This window comes from Melanerpes formicivorus, unplaced genomic scaffold (assembly GCF_026170545.1).
Source record: "Melanerpes formicivorus ecotype bairdi unplaced genomic scaffold, bMelFor1.0.p_v2 SCAF_16, whole genome shotgun sequence".
Lineage (NCBI taxonomy): Eukaryota > Metazoa > Chordata > Aves > Piciformes > Picidae > Melanerpes > Melanerpes formicivorus.
In genome coordinates, this window is record NW_027142368.1 from 17456909 (window position 1) to 17474850 (window position 17942).

The 17942-nt window shown below is 66.5% G+C and overlaps 2 protein-coding genes across 4 annotated transcripts; one reads left to right on the forward strand and one right to left on the reverse strand.

The window, feature by feature from the left end:
* The first annotated feature begins 701 nt into the window (after nucleotides 1-701).
* PKP3 (plakophilin 3) lies at nucleotides 702-11733 on the forward strand. 2 transcript variants are annotated; one of them, XM_068148498.1, is made up of 14 exons: nucleotides 702-948; nucleotides 3828-4014; nucleotides 5029-5105; nucleotides 5305-6032; nucleotides 6484-6607; nucleotides 6763-6967; nucleotides 7210-7384; nucleotides 7642-7759; nucleotides 8015-8182; nucleotides 8567-8752; nucleotides 9155-9308; nucleotides 9713-9905; nucleotides 10307-10394; nucleotides 10661-11733. In XM_068148498.1, exons 1-14 carry the CDS (start codon nucleotides 910-912, stop codon nucleotides 10694-10696), a joined length of 2478 nt encoding a protein of 825 aa, XP_068004599.1. In that variant the 5' UTR covers nucleotides 702-909; the 3' UTR covers nucleotides 10697-11733. The 2 variants fall into 2 exon arrangements, with proteins under 2 accessions (XP_068004599.1, XP_068004598.1); XM_068148497.1 differs by lacking the exons at nucleotides 702-948; nucleotides 8015-8182 and having other exon boundaries at nucleotides 3709-4014.
* Nucleotides 11734-11942: 209 nt separating this feature from the next.
* SIGIRR (single Ig and TIR domain containing) lies at nucleotides 11943-15161 on the reverse strand. Of its 2 annotated transcripts, none has more exons than XM_068148503.1 (9): nucleotides 15081-15161; nucleotides 14605-14791; nucleotides 14380-14510; nucleotides 14047-14187; nucleotides 13778-13921; nucleotides 13598-13700; nucleotides 13375-13525; nucleotides 12674-12848; nucleotides 11943-12524 (listed from the first exon to the last, which is right to left on the reverse strand). In XM_068148503.1, exons 1-9 carry the CDS (start codon nucleotides 15085-15087, stop codon nucleotides 12322-12324), a joined length of 1242 nt encoding a protein of 413 aa, XP_068004604.1. In that variant the 5' UTR covers nucleotides 15088-15161; the 3' UTR covers nucleotides 11943-12321. The 2 variants fall into 2 exon arrangements, with proteins under 2 accessions (XP_068004604.1, XP_068004603.1); XM_068148502.1 differs by having other exon boundaries at nucleotides 12668-12848.
* Nucleotides 15162-17942: the final 2781 nt, after the last annotated feature.

Sequence of the window (17942 nt, forward strand, 5' to 3'; positions counted from 1 at the left end):
GGGGGCACTGCCAAGGTGTTGGGGCTTGTTCAGGGCGGTGGAAGCCAACAGCAGCCCGGAGCAGCCTCCTTGTGGAGCTGCCCCAGCTGAGGGGCTGAGCAAGGGCTTGCTGGGGGGGGTGAGGGGAGGAGCACGGGAGCCTCCCCAACACCTCTGGGCTGAGAAAGGGACAAAGGGGGCAGAGGTGACCCTGTGGAGGGCCCTGGGCAGCCGCCTGCCCTGCAGCAGGCTTTGCCAGGGGGTTGCCCCCTCAGCGGCGCTGCGTGGAGCCTGTGCTGGGGGAGGCGATGGCCCCCGAACTGGTTTGGCTCGTTCCAAACCCTCCCTCTCAGCTTATCTGGCTTCAAAGGGCTCCTGCTGCATCCCACGCACACAAACATGCTCCCTGTGAACCCCCGGGGGCCAGGGCAGCCCCCTGCACTCAAACCCCACACCCCACCAGCTCTGCCTCCCCTCCATCTTCTGCTTTGGGTGGCCCCCAACCCCTCCTTGGGGCACCACGTCGGGGGGCCTCGAGGGGATGCAGCAGCAAGGACCTCTCAGACCGTGGCCATGGCAGTGGTGACCAGTGGTGATTTTTGGGGGGGGCAGCATCAGGAGGGCAGCCGAGATGTGGCTCCACTGCTCGGGCTGGGGCAGCCCAGGCTCCTCCCCGCTGGCACCGTGGCCATGCCAAGGCTTTTTGAGGAGCCACCATCAGCCCCAGCAGCAGGCTCGGGGTTGAGGCGAGCAGGTTTCGGGCGCACATGCAAAACGCCAGCGCAGAGCCTGGTTGGGTAAGCTCCCGGGGCGGGCCCACGCCTCGGCCCCGGCCCCTGCCCCTGCCCCGGCCCCGCCGCGCACGGCAGCGCCCACCCCGCGCCGGGGCACCCGCACGGCACCCAGGGCTGCACCCGCCTGCCCGGGAGGATGCTGCAGGGCAATGCCCCCCCGGGGCCACCCAACAAGGTACGTGTCGGCCGGCCCCGTGCCCCGTGGCACGGCTGTCCCCAGCACGGGTCCCCGGGGAAAGCTGGTGGCGCCTATCCTGTGCCCATGTGCCAAGTGGGAATGGAGGGCACGGAGGCCAGGTCCGCAGCTGCCTGCCCCTGGCTAGCTTTGGCCGAGAGGCTCTCTGCTTCCTCTCCTCGTGGCTCGGCTGCCCTGGTGTGGCTCTTGGCACATGCTGGCTGTGGCCAGGCTGCGTGGTGCCGCCTCAGCCACTCCCTGCTGCAAACGCCGATGGCACCAGCAGCCGTGGGCTTCCCTGGGGACCTGCTGCTGGGCAGGGGTGCCCGGGGGGTGGGAGAGGACAAGGTGCACCTGGGGAGCCCCTGGGGCGGGGGCTCTTTCACCGCACGGAGGGAGGGGCTGTCTCCAGAGTGGGGGTCAGTGACTGTTGACAGACCCCTAGGATGAGTTTGTTTAGTCCTGTGCCAGGCTGCCTGTGCCCAGGTCCCTTTGGGGACCCCCCAGGCTTGTTCCCCCCGTGGCTGGATCTGCTCTTTGGGGTTGCTTCCTTTGGTTTTGTTTGGGGTTGGGTTTTGTTTTTCTTTTTTGGTTCATTTTGAAGCGTCCAGCACCTCCCCCTCCCAGACACTGCCTTCCCCTACTGAGGAGACGCTTTAGGAGCTCAGTGCTGCCTCAACGACACTCCTCAAACCTTCCTCAACCTTCCTCAACCTTCCTCAACCCCCCAAACCCTCCCCCGACCCCCACTCTCCATGTTTATGCTGCAAGGCAGTGTCACGCCAGGGGGGGAGGGCGTGGAAGGGAAGCGGAGCCTGGGGCCTCCGGTGCTGCCAGCACTCTCTGTGCCTTCCCCAGAAGCCCCTTTGTCCCTGGGCGTGGAGGGGCGCCCGGGGTGTACCCGAGCCCCTCGGTGCCTGGCACGGGGCCGGAGGGCAAGCAGCGGCTTGCCCGAGGAGCGACCCGCCCTGCCCGCCTGCTGCTGGGGGGAGCCCATGATTCACCTGGGCTCGGAGGGCTGGGAGCGCCCCGCTCAGCGCTGCCAACCTCGGCGTGCCCGCCAACGCTCCCGCCTGGGTGGTGCCCAGGTGGGCGAAGATGGGGGTCGTTGGGCGTACCCCTGGCTGCTGTACCCTGGAAGGGTCAGGTGTGACCCCCAAGCGAGGGGGTACCACCATGAAATCGCTGGACCCCCCGCCAGGAGCCGGGGAGCTGGCAGCAGGGAAGTCTGCAGCCCACGGGGCTGGGGGGAGTCAGCAGAGTAGGCACCGTCACCCCAAAGCGGTCGCCGGCAGCTCTGCCGCCCCGGCACTGCCCCCTGCTCCTGCTGACGGCGGCACATTCCTCGGGTTCTGCCCTTGCACCCTCCCAGCCGAGGGCAGGAGCCGTCGCGGCCCTGCCGCTGACGTCTGTCTGTCATCGCCGGCTGGCGTCAGCCCCGGCCGACTCCCTGGGCAGCGGAGCCTGTGCCAGCTGCCTTGGCAGCGGTGACGCCAGGCGCTGACCCGTGGCCGCGTTGCCACGCTCGCCCGCCAGCCCCCAGAGCCGGCCCCGGGCGCCGCGCCGGTGCCCGCGGGCAAACGCCCCGTGCCCGCCGGCAGGGGCAGAGCCTCAGCGCCTGGCTGCCAACGGGCACAGCTCCCCGCAGGAGCGAGCAGCTCAGTCAGCGAGGCAGGGGCCGGGGAGAGCGGAGGGAAGCGGCACCGTGGGGGTGGCAGGAGCCGCTCCCAAGCTCGGTGGGCGCACGGCGTCCCCAGCCTGGCCGTGCCAGGGTCGGCCTGGGCACGGGCGGGTGGGGCTGAGCCTAATGAGTAGCTGCGCGGTGGCAGCGGCTGAGTCACCCTGGGCTCGTTCCGGCAGCGCTCACATTCCCCCCCCCCCCCCCCCCCCCCCCCCGTTTTTTTATGGTTGTCTTTTTCACTCCCTGGCTGATTTGAAAAGCAAAGCAGGGAGGGCCACTCGTTACTGCCCATCAGCCCCCCGTGCCACACAGGGTTGCCAGCCATGGCGGTGGGCACCTGGGGTCAGTGGGGGGGTACCCCAGTGGTGCAGGCTTGTCCCAGGAGATGGCTCTGAGGCTTCCTGGGAAGGCTGCCTGGGGCTTGCTGGTGGGGCATGTGGGGGTATGGGTCTGGATGAGGAGCTCACCCAAGGGTCTGGGGCTCCCCTGGAAAACTGGGGGGGGGGTCTTCAGCTCCTTGGAGGGACAGTGTGAGCCTCTGTGGCTTAATGGAACAGCCATGTGGTCTGTGGGTCAAGAGAGAAGCAGCTGGGCATCCACGGGTCTCCAGTAAGGCCAGGTGGGGGGCCAGAGCTCTCTTGGGAGGTTGTCTGGTGGTCTAAGGCTCATTGAGGGAACAAAGTGGGTGTCTGGGGGTCAGTGGGGAGGCTGCCCCTGAGATGCCAGGTGGGGCTCTGAGTCTTGCCAGAGGAATAGCAAGGGGGGGCGCTGGGGCTCACTGGTGGGATGAGTCTCTCCAGAGTGACAGTGTCTGGATCTGGAGCTTACTGGTGGAGCCGCCCAGGTGCCTGGGGCTCAGGGGGAAGGCTGCCTGGCAGGGGTCTGGCTCTCACCAGACCACTCTGAATCCCCCTCAGGGGCTTCTGCCTGCCTCATGCCCTTCGTCCCCACGAGGTCACCCTTGGACACCTCTACCTGCGGCTGTGACGGTGTCAGAGGGAGCCCGGTGCGGCCCCACCTTGCCGCCGAGGCGTGGCAGCGGCAGGGCGGGACGGGACGGGACGGGAGCCTCCCCCACGGCTCTGGGAAGCCGCTGCTGCCGCCGCGCTCACCTGCGCAGGGCGGCCTCGACCTCCGCACCGCCACCGCCACGGCCGCCATGCAGGAGACTAACACCTTCTTGCTGTCGGCCCTGCAGCCCGAGGCCGGCGTCTGCTCGCTGGCCTTGCCCTCGGACCGGCAGCTGGACGGCAGGAGCCGGGAGGCGGCGGAGGCCCAGCGCCTGCGCAGCGCCCGCGTCCAGGAGCAGGTCCGCATCCGCATGATGCTGAGGGGACAAGCGGCCACCCGCCCCGACGGCCCCGACCACGTTGATGGCGGCAGAGGTGGGAGAACCCCCGCGGACCCCCCCGGGCAAACGTGTCCCAACAGGTGGTGGGAGCTGCTTGGCTGGTGTCAGGCTCTGGCTTGTGCCCTGGCTTGGGGCTAGGGTCTTGCCCCCATCCGGACTGAGCCCCCCCCCCCAAGTATTCCACCGAGCCCCAGCAGCGGGGATGGGAGCGGCACCACCCCAGCGTGGGCTCATTTACCGCAGCCAAGGCTGGTGCCTCAGTTTCCCTACCTGACGTTGGATAGGATCTTCACTGGGGGATCCCACACCCCGCTTTGGGCTGGGGGGGAGGTTTTTCTTGCCCCGGTGGATCCCTACCCGTCCCCCCCAGCCTTTGAGCAGCGCCGCTGGCAGGACTCCAGCCGAGCTCCTCCATTTAGCGTCTGCAGCCTCCGCCCTGCTGCTTCGCCCAGCCCGGGCAAGGCTTTCACCGACCCCTGATCCGAGGCGCTGGGGGACCTCGGCGGTGGGGAGAGACCCCCACCAGCACCCCAAGGGCTACCCCAGGCTCAGGTGTGAGTCACACCCCTATTGCTGCCGGGGCTGGTGGTAGCCTTCCCGTCCCTGCCGGTGGCCCCGGGGCATTGGTGAGGCAGGAGGGCAGCGTGGGGTGCAGTGGGGTGGCAGTGTCTCTGCCGGGCTCCTGTCCTCAAGGTGGTGGAGCCGGGACTGGCTCTGGGGGTGCTTGGGCTGCCAATCCGGCTGTGGCAGAGGGTACCGGCTGAGCCGCCAGGTCCCCGCCAAGGTGGCAATTACCCCCTCGCCGTCGGGGCACGATGAAAGGCAGGGAGGGCACCGCTCAGTGCTGCCACCAACGCCTCCTGCTCTCAGTCGCCGGCAGGCAGGCGAAGGCAGCGTCCTCCCACTCCCTCATCCCCCTCAGCGCTGCCAGCATCGCCGTGGGGCCCAAACGAGGTGTCCCCAGGATGGGCTGGGGGGGTCTTTATTCCCCAAGCCCACCCCTTTGTCCCTCGGTGCTCACCTTGACCCCACTGTCCCTGTCCCACAGGCAGTCAGTACAGCACGGCCCTGCGCTCCTCCTTCAGCTCCCGCTCCCAGAGCAACGGCCTGGAGCCCAAAGCCTCGGTACGTACCGGGGGGGTTGCCCCCACGCTGTGCCACTGCCCTTCACCGTTGCAGCTGGGGGTGTTGGTGGGGACCCAGCGACTGCCTGCAGCTTCGGTTGCACCGAGGGAGGCTCTGGGCTCTGTCCTTTCATCTGCCCATGACGGGTATGGAGGGACAGGCTTGGGGGCACCCTCGACCTCTCTGCTCCCCCCCGCAGCTCTACCAGCCGCTGGCCAAGAAGGATTTCGGGACGCTGAAGGGCAGCGCCTGGTCCTCGCGCTCGGCCGTGGACCTGACCCCGCACAAGCGGTTGGCAGCCGTCAGCAACGGGGGCCTGGCCAAGGGCAGGGGCTACGGCGCCGGCTATGTCGTGCCGCAGGCTGCCAACGCCTCGCCGCGGCCCAGCTCGTTCCACGAGCGCACGTTCCGCCCGCGGCAGCCGCTGGACACTCTGTCCCTGCGCTCGCTGCGCCTGGCCGACGGCCCCCTGCAGCCCCACGCCCTCGCTGACGACCGCTACAGCGTCATCTCCGAGCAGCTGGACCCGCTGGGGCACCGTTCCCTCTACAAAAGCCAAGGCAACGGCGGCTTCAGCCGCTCCTACACCTTCGAGAGGCAGCTGAGCGCCGGCTCCGCCGCCAAGGCTCCCTCCGAGTGGCTGGAAGGCAGCGAGGGGACCCAGAGCCGCACGATCCGCGCCCCGGCCATGCGCACGCTGCAGCGCTTCCAGAGCAACAACCGCTCGCGGCTCAGCACCGGCTCCTTCGGCAGCATCCAGGCGGCCTCGCAGGCGCCCATGGGCAGCTCCTACATGGGCATGGTGGAGCACAGCTCCCGCGCCCCCTCCGTGCGCAGCCTGGCCGAGTCCAGCCACCACCTCCAGGACCAGCGTGCCATGGAGATGTACAACGGGCACAGCACGCTGCTCAGCCACCAGTCCGGGGGGTGAGTGCCAGGGGGCTGCTCTGGCACCCACTTAGTCCTTGTCCCAGCGCTTGGCTGGTCGAGGGCAAAATCCTCCTTCTGTAGCCTTCATCTCTCCCTGGTCCAGCACCAGCTTAATCCTTGTTCCCACCTCAGTGACTTGGCTGACTGAGAGCCAGTCTCTCCTTCCCTAGCCCACTGTTACCTTGCTGCACGCAGCGCAGCAGGAGGAAGGAGCTGTTGGGTATAATTCATCCCTGCAGGGGTGGACCACGCTGTGGGCTGACCTCTGAGCACCCTCTGCACGTGGTCCTGGCTCCTCTCCTGGGTGTTCAGCTAGATCTGGAGTCCCCTGTGGGGAGGGAGATGTGTGGATAGGCCTCCAAGAGGCAGAACACGGTGTGGTGCAGGGGTGGAGGACCCCTGTGGGCTGCTCTGCCTGGGCTCTTCCTCAGCTGCCTGTGTCTTCCAGGTTTGATGACATCGACCTGCCCTCTGCAGTGAAATACCTGATAGCCAGCGACCCCAACCTGCAGGTCCTGGGTGCTGCCTACCTGCAGCACAAGTGCTACAGCGACAGCAACGCCAAGAAGCAGGTGAGCACCCGGGAGCCGTAGCGGAGGGCTGCCCGCGCTGCCTCTGCCGCGGCACAGGGCACCCCGGGGAGGGTGGGGGAGAGGGCGGCAGCCCCCAGCTGAACCAACGGGAGAGGGGCCAGACATCTCAACCCAGCCGGGCTGTCCCCTCCCAGGCCCGGAGCCTGCAGGCCATGCCCAAGCTGGTGAAGCTGTTCAACAGCCCCAACCAGGAGGTGCAGCGCCATGCCACGGGCGCCATGCGCAACCTCATCTACGACAACGCCGAGAACAAGCTGGCACTGGTGGAGGAGAATGGCATCTACGAGCTGATGCGGACGCTGCGGGAGCCTGACGACGAGCTGCGCAAGAACGTCACAGGTTGGGGGCGGTGCTGGGGGCGGGCAGGGGCCGGGGCCGGGACCCTCCAGCTCTGCGGGTGGCGCTGGGTGCCCCCGCTCCGTGAATAAACCTGGGCTGGCACTTCATGGGGGTGGCCTCTCGGCGTCCTCCTTGCCCACCCTGCCCTGTGGCTGCTCCTGTGGTTGCCCTGGTGAGGCGAGGCGGGGGTGGGGGGCACGGTCTCCATCCCTTCCCCAGACTGAGGACCTTGTTCTGTGCAGGCATCCTGTGGAACCTCTCCTCCAGTGACAACCTGAAGGATCGCCTGGCACGGGACACCCTGGAGCAGCTCACAGACCTGGTGCTGGTGCCCCTCTCTGGGCTGGGCGGTTCAGGGGTGATCCAGCAGAACCCTTCGGAGGCAGAGATCTTCTACAACTCCACAGGCTTCCTCAGGTACCTGCTCCGTGCCAGCTCTGCACCTCCACTGCGGGCAAAGCTTTGGCACTGCTGGTGCCATACACATGGAGCAAGGTCTGGAGGGCTCAGCCCCGGGGTCCCCATCCCTTGCAGCATTTGTGCATCAAGGCAGAGCCTGGCAGCCCTGTGGGAGAGCTCTTGTCTGTGCTCCCCATGGTGGTGCCCTGTGGCAGGAGGGAGGTGGCCGTGGGGAAGCTCCTTCCTGCTGCAGTGCTGCGGTGTTCCCTGGGCAGGAATCTCAGCTCTGCCAGCCAGCAGACACGGCAGAAGATGCGTGAGTGCCACGGGCTGGTGGACTCCATGATCCACTATGTGAACAGCTCCCTGGAAGTGGGCAAGTCAGAGGACAAGGTGAGCCCTGGGAGCTGGGTGCTCAGAGGGTTTGGGTGCCCGCAGGAGCCTGCTGGCCAGCATGGCACAGAAGCCTGTCCTGATGGGGTGGTGGGAAACCAGTCTGGTTCCCTCTGGGCTTACTGAGCACCACAGAGCACTGCTGGGGTTACTCTGGCCATGGAGCCGCACGGGTCTGTGCCCTAGGGTATGTGCCAACTGCAGATGCCCTACTAGATGTCACCAGGAGTGACACCCTCCCGTCCCCTCTCTCAGAGCGTGGAGAACGCAGTCTGCGTTCTGCGCAACCTCTCCTACCGCCTGTACGACGAGATGCCTCCCTCCTCCCTCCAGCGCCTGGAGGGCCACCGGAGGAACCAGAGTGGCACAGTGACAGGGGAGCTGGTGGGCTGCTTCAGCCCCCAGAGCAAGAAAGCACGAGAGGTCAGTGCCTGGGCAGCAGTGGGCACCGTGATGGCCGCGTCACCTGGGGTGGAGCTGGCACCAGGAGGCAGCCGGTGGCGGAGGTGGATGCTGGGGCGGAGGTGATGCTAGGTGGAGGTGATGCTGGGTGGAGGTGGATGCTGGCCTCAGCTGCTGGGTGGGACATGAGTGAGCTCAGCAGAGGGTGAATCAGGTGTGTGGGGTGATTCAGGGTGCTGAGCTCCCACTTTGCCATGCCAAGGGGCAGGACACAGCCAGGGTGACCCAACAGGTCCCTCCAGCCTCCCAGCGGCTGAGGCACGCAGAGGAAAGGGGACAGCAGCAGCAGGGGATGCTGCAGAGGGCACACCTCCAGGTCTAACCACACTGCCCCCATGCCTCCAGCACTACCTGAACGCAGACATTGTCACCTTCACGGAGGTCTCCAAGGACCCCAAGGGCATGGAGTGGCTCTGGAACCCGCAGATCGTGGGCATCTACAACCGGCTGCTGCAGCGCTGCGAGCTCAACAAGCACACCACGGAGGCAGCCTCTGGAGCCCTGCAGAACATCACCGCTGGAGACCGCAGGGTGAGGCCATGCCCAGGGCCTTGCCCTCTCTTGCCCACTTGTCCCCAAGGCCTCGGCCAGCCACAGCTGCGCCCAGGTAGTCTCCTATGGAGACTTTCCAGCCCCATCTGGATGTGTTCTGTGTGACCTGTGCTGGATTCTATGCTCCTGCTCTGGCAGGGGGCTTGGACTTGATGATCTTTGAAGGTCCTTTCCAACCCCTAACATCCTCTGACCCTGTGATCCTGTGCAGCTCCCTGGGGGGTGGCACAGCCCTGCCTGGGTGGGGGCCGCGGTGGCTGCGCTCCCTCCGCCTGGGCGTGGGTCACCCCGAGCTGGCTCTGTTGAGCAAGGGGAGGGTGGGTGGGAGGAGGGGGCCGGGGGTCTGCCCGGGCTGGCCGCCAGGGGGTGTTTTCCTCGCAGTGGGCGGGCGTGCTGAGCCGGCTGGCGCTGGAGCAGGAGCGCATCCTCAACCCCGTGCTGGACCGCGTCCGCACCGCCGACCACCACCAGCTGCGCTCCCTCACCGGCCTCATCCGCAACCTGTCCCGCCACGCCCGCAACAAGGACGAGATGTGTGAGTGCTGGCCCCGCCCTGGCCCTCTGCCTCCTCCCTCCGGCCTCCAGATCTCTCCAGCCCCATCTCAGCACCTTCCTGCCTGCTGCACCCTGGCTCGGCACGGAGCGAGTGCTGGCGGCTCCGTGCCCTGTCCCCAGCAACCGAACCCCCTCTGTGCCCTCTGCTGCCCTCTGTGCCCAGCCTCACCGTCTCTCCTGGCTTCACCCTCAGCCCCCAAGTGCCCTCCCAGGTGCCAGCAGAGACTCCAAAGGCCACGAGGGTGTCCCTGGGGCTGCCCCACACGTCCTTAGCAGGACCTTTGCCCCCTCACTGTCCCCGGGAGGCTGCAGGGTTCATCTCCGGGCTGCTGGGTGTCCCCCCAGCCTGGTCACCAGCACTGAGGTGAGGCCTTTACCCACCAGCAACCAAGGTGGTCAGCCACTTGGTGGAGAAGCTGCCGGGGAGCGTGGGGGACAAGGCACCGCCGGCTGATGTCATTGTGAACATCGTCGCAGTCCTCAACAACCTGGTGGTGGAGAGCCCCATGGCTGCCCGAGACATCGTCTACTTCGACGGCCTCAGGAAGCTCTTCTACATCAAGAAGAGAAGGGACAGGTGGGAGCCCTCTGCCTGCCCTGCTGTCCCAGCTCGCTCCTGCCTCCTCTCCCCGGCCCAGTGAGGTGGGAGAGCCACAGCCGCTCTGCCCTCCCGAGCCTTGGGTGTGGACTCACAGCCACCCTCCAGGGCTTTGCCACCTCCTCATGGTGCCCCAGCAGAGGGCTGCCCACTGCTGCAGACACTCTCCTCCCAGCTGGGTACCTCTCAGCTCTCCTGCCACAAACATTTGCCGCCCTGCCCCTTGTGGTGGGCTCCAGCCTTTAGTCTTCAGCCCCCTCTCACCAGCACCAAGTTCTCAGCGTCTCTGGGCCCCTCTCGGGTGGTATCCTTGGGCTGGCTGAAGGGCTCCATCCCATGCCCAGCGGTACCCAGAGCTCACTGCCTCCTGTCTGTCCCAGCTCTGACCACGAGAAGTCCTCCAGAGCAGCAGCCAGCCTCCTGGGCAACATGTGGCAGTACACCAAGCTCCACCGGGACTTCAAGATGGTATGTGCCAGCCCCTGCCCCTGCTGGGGTGGCTCCCAAGGGAGCCAAGGCCAGGGGCTTCACCCCAGGGTGCCACCCCCTCCCATGCTGCCAGGGGTGGGACAGGGCTGACACCTGCAGCAGTGGGGTGGGGGCAGTGTGGCCATGGGTGCCAGAGCAGAGGGCATCTCTGTGGCATTCCCAGCGCCCCGTGAGGCGTGGGCAGGGTGTCCTGGCAGGAGTGCCAGCGCTGGTGCCCACCCTGAGGGGTGTCTGTCTCCTTGCAGAAGGGCTACCGGAAGGAGGACTTCCTCGGCCTGTGAGGACCCCCAGCAGCCAGACTCTCCTCGCTGGGATGTGCCCTGGGGAGGCTGCTCACTGCCAGACCTCTGCTCTGTAGCATAGTCCCCACCCTGCCCCTCAGGCCTCCCCCTCTGCTGGGACCCCTCCCCCTTAAAGCCAACAACTGCTCCTGGCCCCACCGGGACCCTGCTCCTGGGGAGCTGCAGGGCGCTGGGGGCACTCCTGCAACGCAAGGCTGGTGGGGAGGGGGCTTCTGGGGGACAGCAAGCTCAGCTCCCCACATCATGCCATGCTGAGGGCTGGTGCCACCGTGCTGGTGTGGGGTGCACTGGGGCTTACACACTCTGCCCTGGCTGGGCACGGGGCTTTGCATGTCTTGGGGGGGTCCTGGGGGTCTGAGGTGGCTTCCCAGCGTTTTATGGGGCTGTGAGGAGCTGGGAAGCAGGGACAGGGTGAGGAGTGTGACCCTCACCCCAAGTAGCCAGGGGACCCCCAAGCAGCTATGGGACCCCCAAGCCACAGTGTCCTCATCCTTACACCAAGAGAGGATGTCCCAGGGCACCACTGCCACTCCCAGCCCCATGCTCTGCACAGCACCAGGCCAGCTGGTGCTGGGTAAGCAGGATTTGGGCAGGGCTGGCAGCTGCTGTTTGCTGGGCAGCGTCTCCCTGCAGGGTGGGGAGATGCCCTTGGTGCCCTTGCTGCCAGACGTGGCTGGTGCAGGCAGGGCAGCAGGTCCAAAGCTCTCCCTGCTGCCATGGCAGCTGGGCTGGGGCAGGGGGGGGAGCTGTGGGGGACTGTGGGGGGCTTTGGTCTGCTGGTGGGTTTGGGGCTTGGGGGGGAGATGCTGTGCTTGGGGGCATCGTGCAGCCCACCTGGGAAGTGGGGTAGAGTAGGTAGAAGGGAGGGGAGGGGACACCGGGTGGCACTGCCAGGAGGGGCCACATCCAGGGCTGGTGCAGACCCCTGGGTGTGCTGGTGCCTGGTGTGGTCTGGGGTCTCACAGTGTTTGTCCCCCCAGCTCTCAGGGTCCCTGAAATAAAGGCCTGGAACGGTGCCTGCTTGTCTCCCTGCTGGCACCCGGGAGGAGAGGGGCACCCAGGTCACCCTGCAGTGCCACCCTGCAGTGCCACCCTGCTTGCTGTGCCTGGGCACTGCCCTGAGTCACCAGGGGGGAGATGTTGGTATGAGGATGGGAGGGATACTGCCTGTGGTGGGGGGAGACCACCAGTGGCCCCCCAGCCCCTGCAGTTGGACACCACCAGCTTGGTGCAGCAGCACTTTATTGCCTCCCAAGGGAGAGAAGGTGCCACAGCTGCTCCCCCCGGGCATTGCCCAGCTGCTGAGCCAGTGGCACCAGGGCAGGCTGCTGCCTGCAGAGCCCCTGCCAATGCTTGTCCATGGTGCAGGACAAATGTTCCTTGGCCCCACAGGGAGGGCGAAGGCTCAGCACCCCAGGGTGCCAGGCTCTGCAGGCACCTCCTGGTTTGCTACCGTGGAGCCTCCTGCCGGGAGCCAGCTTCTGTTCTTCCCCTCCAGGGTTTGCCTTCGGTCCCACCGTGAGGCTCCGGCTCCTCTGACCACGACCCGGGTCCGTGCGGCCCTGGGGGGAGGGGACGCTGCCTGTGCCAGCCCAAGGCTCTGCTCAGAGGTCATCCTCTGTCACCAGGCAGTAGAAGTCGGTGCGGGCACCGTAGTTGCGTGACCCCAGGTCCGAGACATCAAGCTCCGGTCTGTGGCCGCCCCTCAGCTGCGCCTCCTCTGTCCCGGCGGCAGCGGCCACCGCGGGAGCTCCGGGGCCGCCGATGCGGGGAGCGGGGGGGCTTCTGAAGATGCACCCTCGGAGGCCTGAAAGGAGCAGGGAGAGGGTTTGAGGGAGTGAGGAAGGGGCTAAACGCAGCCTGCCTGCCCTGGCAGGGGCAAGCAAAGCCCAAAGGTGACCAGCAGTGCACATCTGGTCCCCCCTAGGAGAAGCAGCAGGTGACAAGGACCTGTACCGAGGTCCCCATCGGGGTGGAGGTCTCCACCACTGTCCAGGTAGCTGCTGTGCAGGATCAGCATGGGGTCCTTGTCCTCCTGCAGCTGGGTCTGTGGGTCCCCCACGGTCCCCTGGAAGGACACCTTGCGGGGCAGGGCCAGGCACAGCTCTTTCCAGAAGTCCGAGGAGGGGGTCTGCGTGGGGCGAGGAGAAGATGAGCCAGGGTGGGAGCACTGTGGAGCCCAGCCCAGGACTGGGGCAGGCTTTGTGGGGCTCAGCTCCCTCCTGCCGGCTCTGGGAGCCGAGCCAAGGCATGGGCTGTGCCGCTGGCGTGGCAGCGTGCCTGTGCCAGCAGGAACCGGCCCGACCTGCTCCCCAGGGCTCCTGCTCCTCAGGGCTCCGGCTCCCAGCCCGGCCCCAACACGGCCGGAGCAGCCACGGGGCAAAGCTGCACCCTCGGAGCTGAGGCTTCATCCTGGCACCGCAGCCCAGGGAGAGCCTGGAGGGGCATGGGGTTCCTGGTGGCACACGTTCGAGGAGCAGGCGCCCAGCTCTGGGGCTGTTTCAGTTGGGTTTTTAAGCTGCCTCTAAAAGATAAGTGCCCCCGACCTGCTCTGCAGGAGCTCTGGAGCACAGGAGCAGCCCCAGAGCGTCTCAGGGAGGCTGGCACAGAATGGGGCACTGGGGATGGAGGTGGCCAAGGTGCTGGGCAGCTCTCACCATGGAGCCAGCTCTCCACAGCAGCAGGGTCACCGCGCCCCGGTGCTGCTTCAGCAGGCTGATGGCAGGGTGGCTGATCTCTCGGTACTGGCTCTCGAAGACGATGAAGATTGGTTTCTTGGAAAGCTCCAGCAGCCTCCAGAGCCCTTCCCTGCGAGACAGACGTGGGGCAGGGGCGGGAAGACCTTGCCAGCACCTCGGGGGAGGCTGGAGCTGCTCCTACCTGAAGCTGCTGTTGCACCAGTCCTGCTCCAGGTACGCCACGGACAGGACCACGATCAGGCGCCGGCAGCGGCTGACGTTCATGATGAGGTCGGCTGAGGGCTCTGCGGGCACAGCGGTTCAGAGCCCCCGGGTGCCGATGCCACCCCTCTGCCCGACCCCCCGCGGCTCTGGTACCCACCTGAGTTGGGCAGGATGGTTTGCTCGTCCAGGAAGAGCTTATAGCCGTAGCGGTTCTCCAGCTGCGGCTTCACGATGAAGTTGACAAACTTCCTGTCGTCGGGGCTGGGGGCGTACGAGACGTAGGCATCGTACAGCTTCCCGTCTGGGGGCGGCCGTGGGGACAGGGTCGTGGTGCTGGGGAGAGCTCTGCCCGCGGGCCAGCCCCTGGCCCCGGGGAGGCCTCCCCCGAGCTGAGCGCCAGCTCTGTGCCCGTCCCCAGCCGCTCACCGTTGATCTCCAGCTCGCCGTAGCGGTTCCGGTACCAGAGGCGCGCACTCAGGCGGCACCGGACGTAGAGCACAGCCAGAAGCACCAGGAGTGCCAGCACCAGGAGGGCTGCCAGCACTGCGGGCACGTGCCCTGCCACCTCTGCAAGGACAGGGGAGGGCACCGTGAGTGCGGCTGAGGGCTCAGCGCCTGGTGTGCACCTCGTGCACTGCCCCGGCAGAGGTAGTGATGCCCCAACGCCCACTTTGGTGATGCCCACGGGGCTGCTGCTCCTGTCCTAGCCAGTGGGCCCTCCTCGGAGGTGTCCCCTCTCTGTGCCCAGCACCTCCCTACCCGCTTGCCGCAGGGTGAAGGTGGCAGTGGCATTGCTGACCCAGCAGGCGAAGACCCCGAAGTCGGCATCGTGAGTGAGGTTGAGCTGCAGGACGCTGCTGAGGAGCTGCTCAGAGCTGTTTTGTGCCAGCCTGGGGGAAGAGGAGGCCACCGTGGGCTGGGCCAGGAGGTGACCCACCCTGACAGACAGACAGACAGACAGACATACCCGGGGTGGGTCCTTACCAGGTGGTGTCCTGCCTGCTCTGGTTGCCCAGCCACTGCCCGTCCTTGCTCCAGGCTGGGGCAGGCTGGCAGCGCTGGGCAGCTGCCCAGCCCACAGTGCAGTTCAGCTCAACCTGGCTCCCCAGGGCCAGGTCCAGAGTCTCGTTGGCAGCTGGGACCAGGATTTTGGGGGGCACGCTGCAGAGGTCTGGGAGCACAGTGGGAAGGGGGTTTCAGAGGGGGGAGCTGGTCTGGCTCCCTGCTGGGTCGGTGACTGTGGTGGCCGTGCCAGCTTCCCTGGAAACCCGAGCTGTGCCCCGGGGGTCCGGCAGGAGCGGTGCCTGCGGCACCTTTGCAGCAGGTTGAGCTGGTTCCTAGGGCTGGGATGGACCCTGGCCTGTCCTTACAAGGCCCAGCTGCAGCAGGGACCTGCCCCCCTGCCAGCGAGGGTCCCTTCCTAGCCAGGGAGGGGTGGAAGTGTAGCTTCTGGAGCCTACCTGCCATGGCGTGCCCGGGCGAGCGGTGCGGGAGCTGCTGGCGGCACTGCAGGGCAGCCCTGGCAGCAGGGCCCCCAGGAGCGGTGTCTTCCGGGGGACAAAGTCCAGCTGCAGCTGTGGCAGGGCAGGCTGGGCTGGAACAGGTCAGAGATGGCTCCAGGAGTGTGGGCTGCTCCAGGCTGGGCCAGAACAAGGAGCACTCCAGGAGCCTCCATTGCCTCCCACAGAGGCGGGGGGCAGGGGCTGGCAGGTGCCAAGGCTGTGGCCTGCCCGTGGCTTAGTGGGTAGCATCTCAGCTGCCCTCCCTGCACAGCACTGCCTTGCTGCCTTTTGTGCCCAGGAGCTGGCAGGGAGATGATTGATGTGGCTGCAGGACACAGCAGAGGCCAGCCAGGGGCAATGAGCTGTGGTGGTAGCTCAGCCATGGGGTCTGCAGCACCTCCCCAGTGCCCCTGGCCGTGGTTAGGGGGCTCAGGAGGGACCCCTTGGTGCTGCCACCACCCTGCCTTGCCTGCAGGGCTGCTTCCAGCCCGACCTGCCTGATGAAACTGCTAATTAGCCAGGGGTGGTTTATTTATAGCAATGCATCTAGGTGCTGGCTTCTGCAGGGACAGCTCTCTGGGTGCTGGCTGCAAAGCAGTGTGGCTGTGAGCAGCCAGCAGAACGCTGGGGCCAGGAGGGATCACAATCTCTCTCAGGTGCCTCTTTCCCCAGAGCTTGCTTGCTCTTAGCTGCAGGCTGGTGTTGGGCAGGAGCAGGGCTGTGGAGGCTGGGCTGGTCCCTGCACAGGCCATGTCTCTGCCAGTGTGATCTGGGCAGGGGTCTGTGGGCAGCCCTGCCCTCAGCAGCCACGGAGACACCTTGCTTCCTTTCGGCACAGCTGCCCTAGAGCCAGCTGTGGGGTGAAGCCATGGCCCAGGGTATGTGGGGGGCAGTTACAAGGTGTACAGCTTGGGCAGCTGCATTTGGCTTCTCCATGACTCAGAGGGACAAGCAAGGGCTAGAGAAGCCAGCCCAGCTCAGATGGTCACTCACACAGAGCCTCACCCTGGTGTGCAGAGCCAAGGGAGCCCCAAGAAGCTGCAGCCTGGCCAGAGAGCTTCAGCAGGCCCTGGGCACCTCCCTAGCCCCACGAGGCCCCTCTGCTCTGGGGCATGAAATGACAATGGATGCCCAAAGCCTGGGTGGGTGCCAGGGCTGCTGCCCGTGAGGGAGGAGCAGCAGAGGAGGCTGGGCAGCAGCGTGCTCCTGGATCCTGCATCTTGGGGTTTGGGACACCCGGGGTTTGTGGTGTCCCAAGTGTGGCAGAGAACACTGCAGGGTGGCAGCAAGGGTCGGGCTGTGCCAGTCCCTGGAGCATGGCTGCAGGGCAAGCAAGGCAAGCAGGGAGGCTGCAGGGCTGTGAGAGCTGAAGGAGAATGTGGAGCCAGGGGAGCAGCAGGGCTGGTGGGGAGAGGGAAGACCCTGAAGAGCCTGGCCCAGACCCTGCTGAACACGGCTGGGAGGGCGGCGACGTGGAAAGGGGAGGAAGGAGAGTGGCATTTACCTGCGGAGCTTCCCGGTGCCCTGGCTGCAGGCTCCCTGCCAGCCACCTCCCTCCAGTGCTGCTCCAGACGGCTGCACCTCCCAGGTCACTGCTTGGGCTTCCTCCTGTTTTGGGGGTCTTTTTAATAATGTATTTATTGTCCTCCCTCCCCTGCCCAGCCCCTGCCCTTCACCACCCCAATCACCGAGCGCCAGGCCTGCAGGAGGGGTTGGCCGTCCCTCCCCCCTGCTGCTCCACCTCCATCTCCACCTGAACCGGTGGAAGGCAAAAAAACCCAACCCACAACAAACCCAACTCTGGCTTTTGGGGAGGGGAAAACAAAGAAAGGGGGAAAAGAGAAAAAAGGGAGGGGGGGAGCAACCCACCTGCCCTGCCAGGTGTGTACAGGTTGCACAAGGAGGAAACCTGCCCCACTCCCCCTGGCTGGCAAAGCCCACGGAGGTGTCCAGACAAGATGAAACCTGCAGCCAGAGCCCTCCCCACCGGTATGACCGGCTCGCCGGGCCCCGGGGACGCCCGGGGGCTCCTCTGGAGCGTGCCTCAGGGACTTGGGGGCGTCTGCACAGCGCGGCGCCGCGGGGAGCGCTCCCCTGGGACCATGGTTAGCTGAGCACCAGCAGACAGCGCTGCCAGGCTTTGCTCAGGTGAGTCACTGGCGGAGCGAGGTGGGGGGAGGCTGTGCAGCCATGGCCGTGGGCACCTGGGGGGCTGCCGTTGGTTTCCTTCCCCTCCGTGACTTTAAAAGGCTCTTTGCCAGTTGAAGGCGGTGCCATGGGGTGGTTCCTCCAGCCGGTGCCGGCTGCAGGGAGCTGGGTCCAGCTGCGGCCACCGGCGGGCAGATGCAGATCGCTGTCAATAATTACCAAGGAGGTGATTAGGTCCCCGGCGAGCCCCAGGCAGAGGCTGCATTCCCAGCGGCGGCAGCGCCTGCGCCGCAGCCAGCCTGGGCTGCTGCTGGACAGCTGACCTGGCCCCGGCCCCTGAGCAGGGAAAACACTGCCAGGCACACGGCTCAGGGCCAGAAAGTGCTGACAAGAAGCTGCTTTCCTCTTGTTCTGGCAGGATTAGAGGCTTGGGGGTGGTGTCGAGGTCCCGGTACCTTCACCGGGCTCAGCAGTGGTGGCTTCCACACCCTGCACCGAGCCTGGGGTGGGTGAACAGCAGCCCGGGAAGGGTCCTTCAGCCTTCCACAGTCCCTGACTCTGAAAAAGGAAAACTGCTCAAACCTCCCCTTTGCAAAGGAGGAGCAGCAGGGCTGCGGGGCTGAGCACTGCCGAGCGCTGCTGCCGCCGGGACGGGCACCGACCCTGCCGCTC

Coding starts and splice junctions, on each gene's coding strand:
- PKP3 (XM_068148498.1), top strand. CDS start 910: ATGCTGCAGGGCAATGCCCCCCCGGGGCCACCCAACAAG. Junction 6,033..6,483: donor CTCAGCCACCAGTCCGGGGG/GTGAGTGCCAGG, acceptor TGTGTCTTCCAG/GTTTGATGACATCGACCTGC. Junction 10,395..10,660: donor TCCACCGGGACTTCAAGATG/GTATGTGCCAGC, acceptor GTCTCCTTGCAG/AAGGGCTACCGGAAGGAGGA.
- SIGIRR (XM_068148502.1), bottom strand. Junction 14,188..14,379: donor CTTCACCCTGCGGCAAGCGG/GTAGGGAGGTGC, acceptor CTGTCCTTGCAG/AGGTGGCAGGGCACGTGCCC. Junction 13,526..13,597: donor TGGTGCAACAGCAGCTTCAG/GTAGGAGCAGCT, acceptor TCTGTCTCGCAG/GGAAGGGCTCTGGAGGCTGC.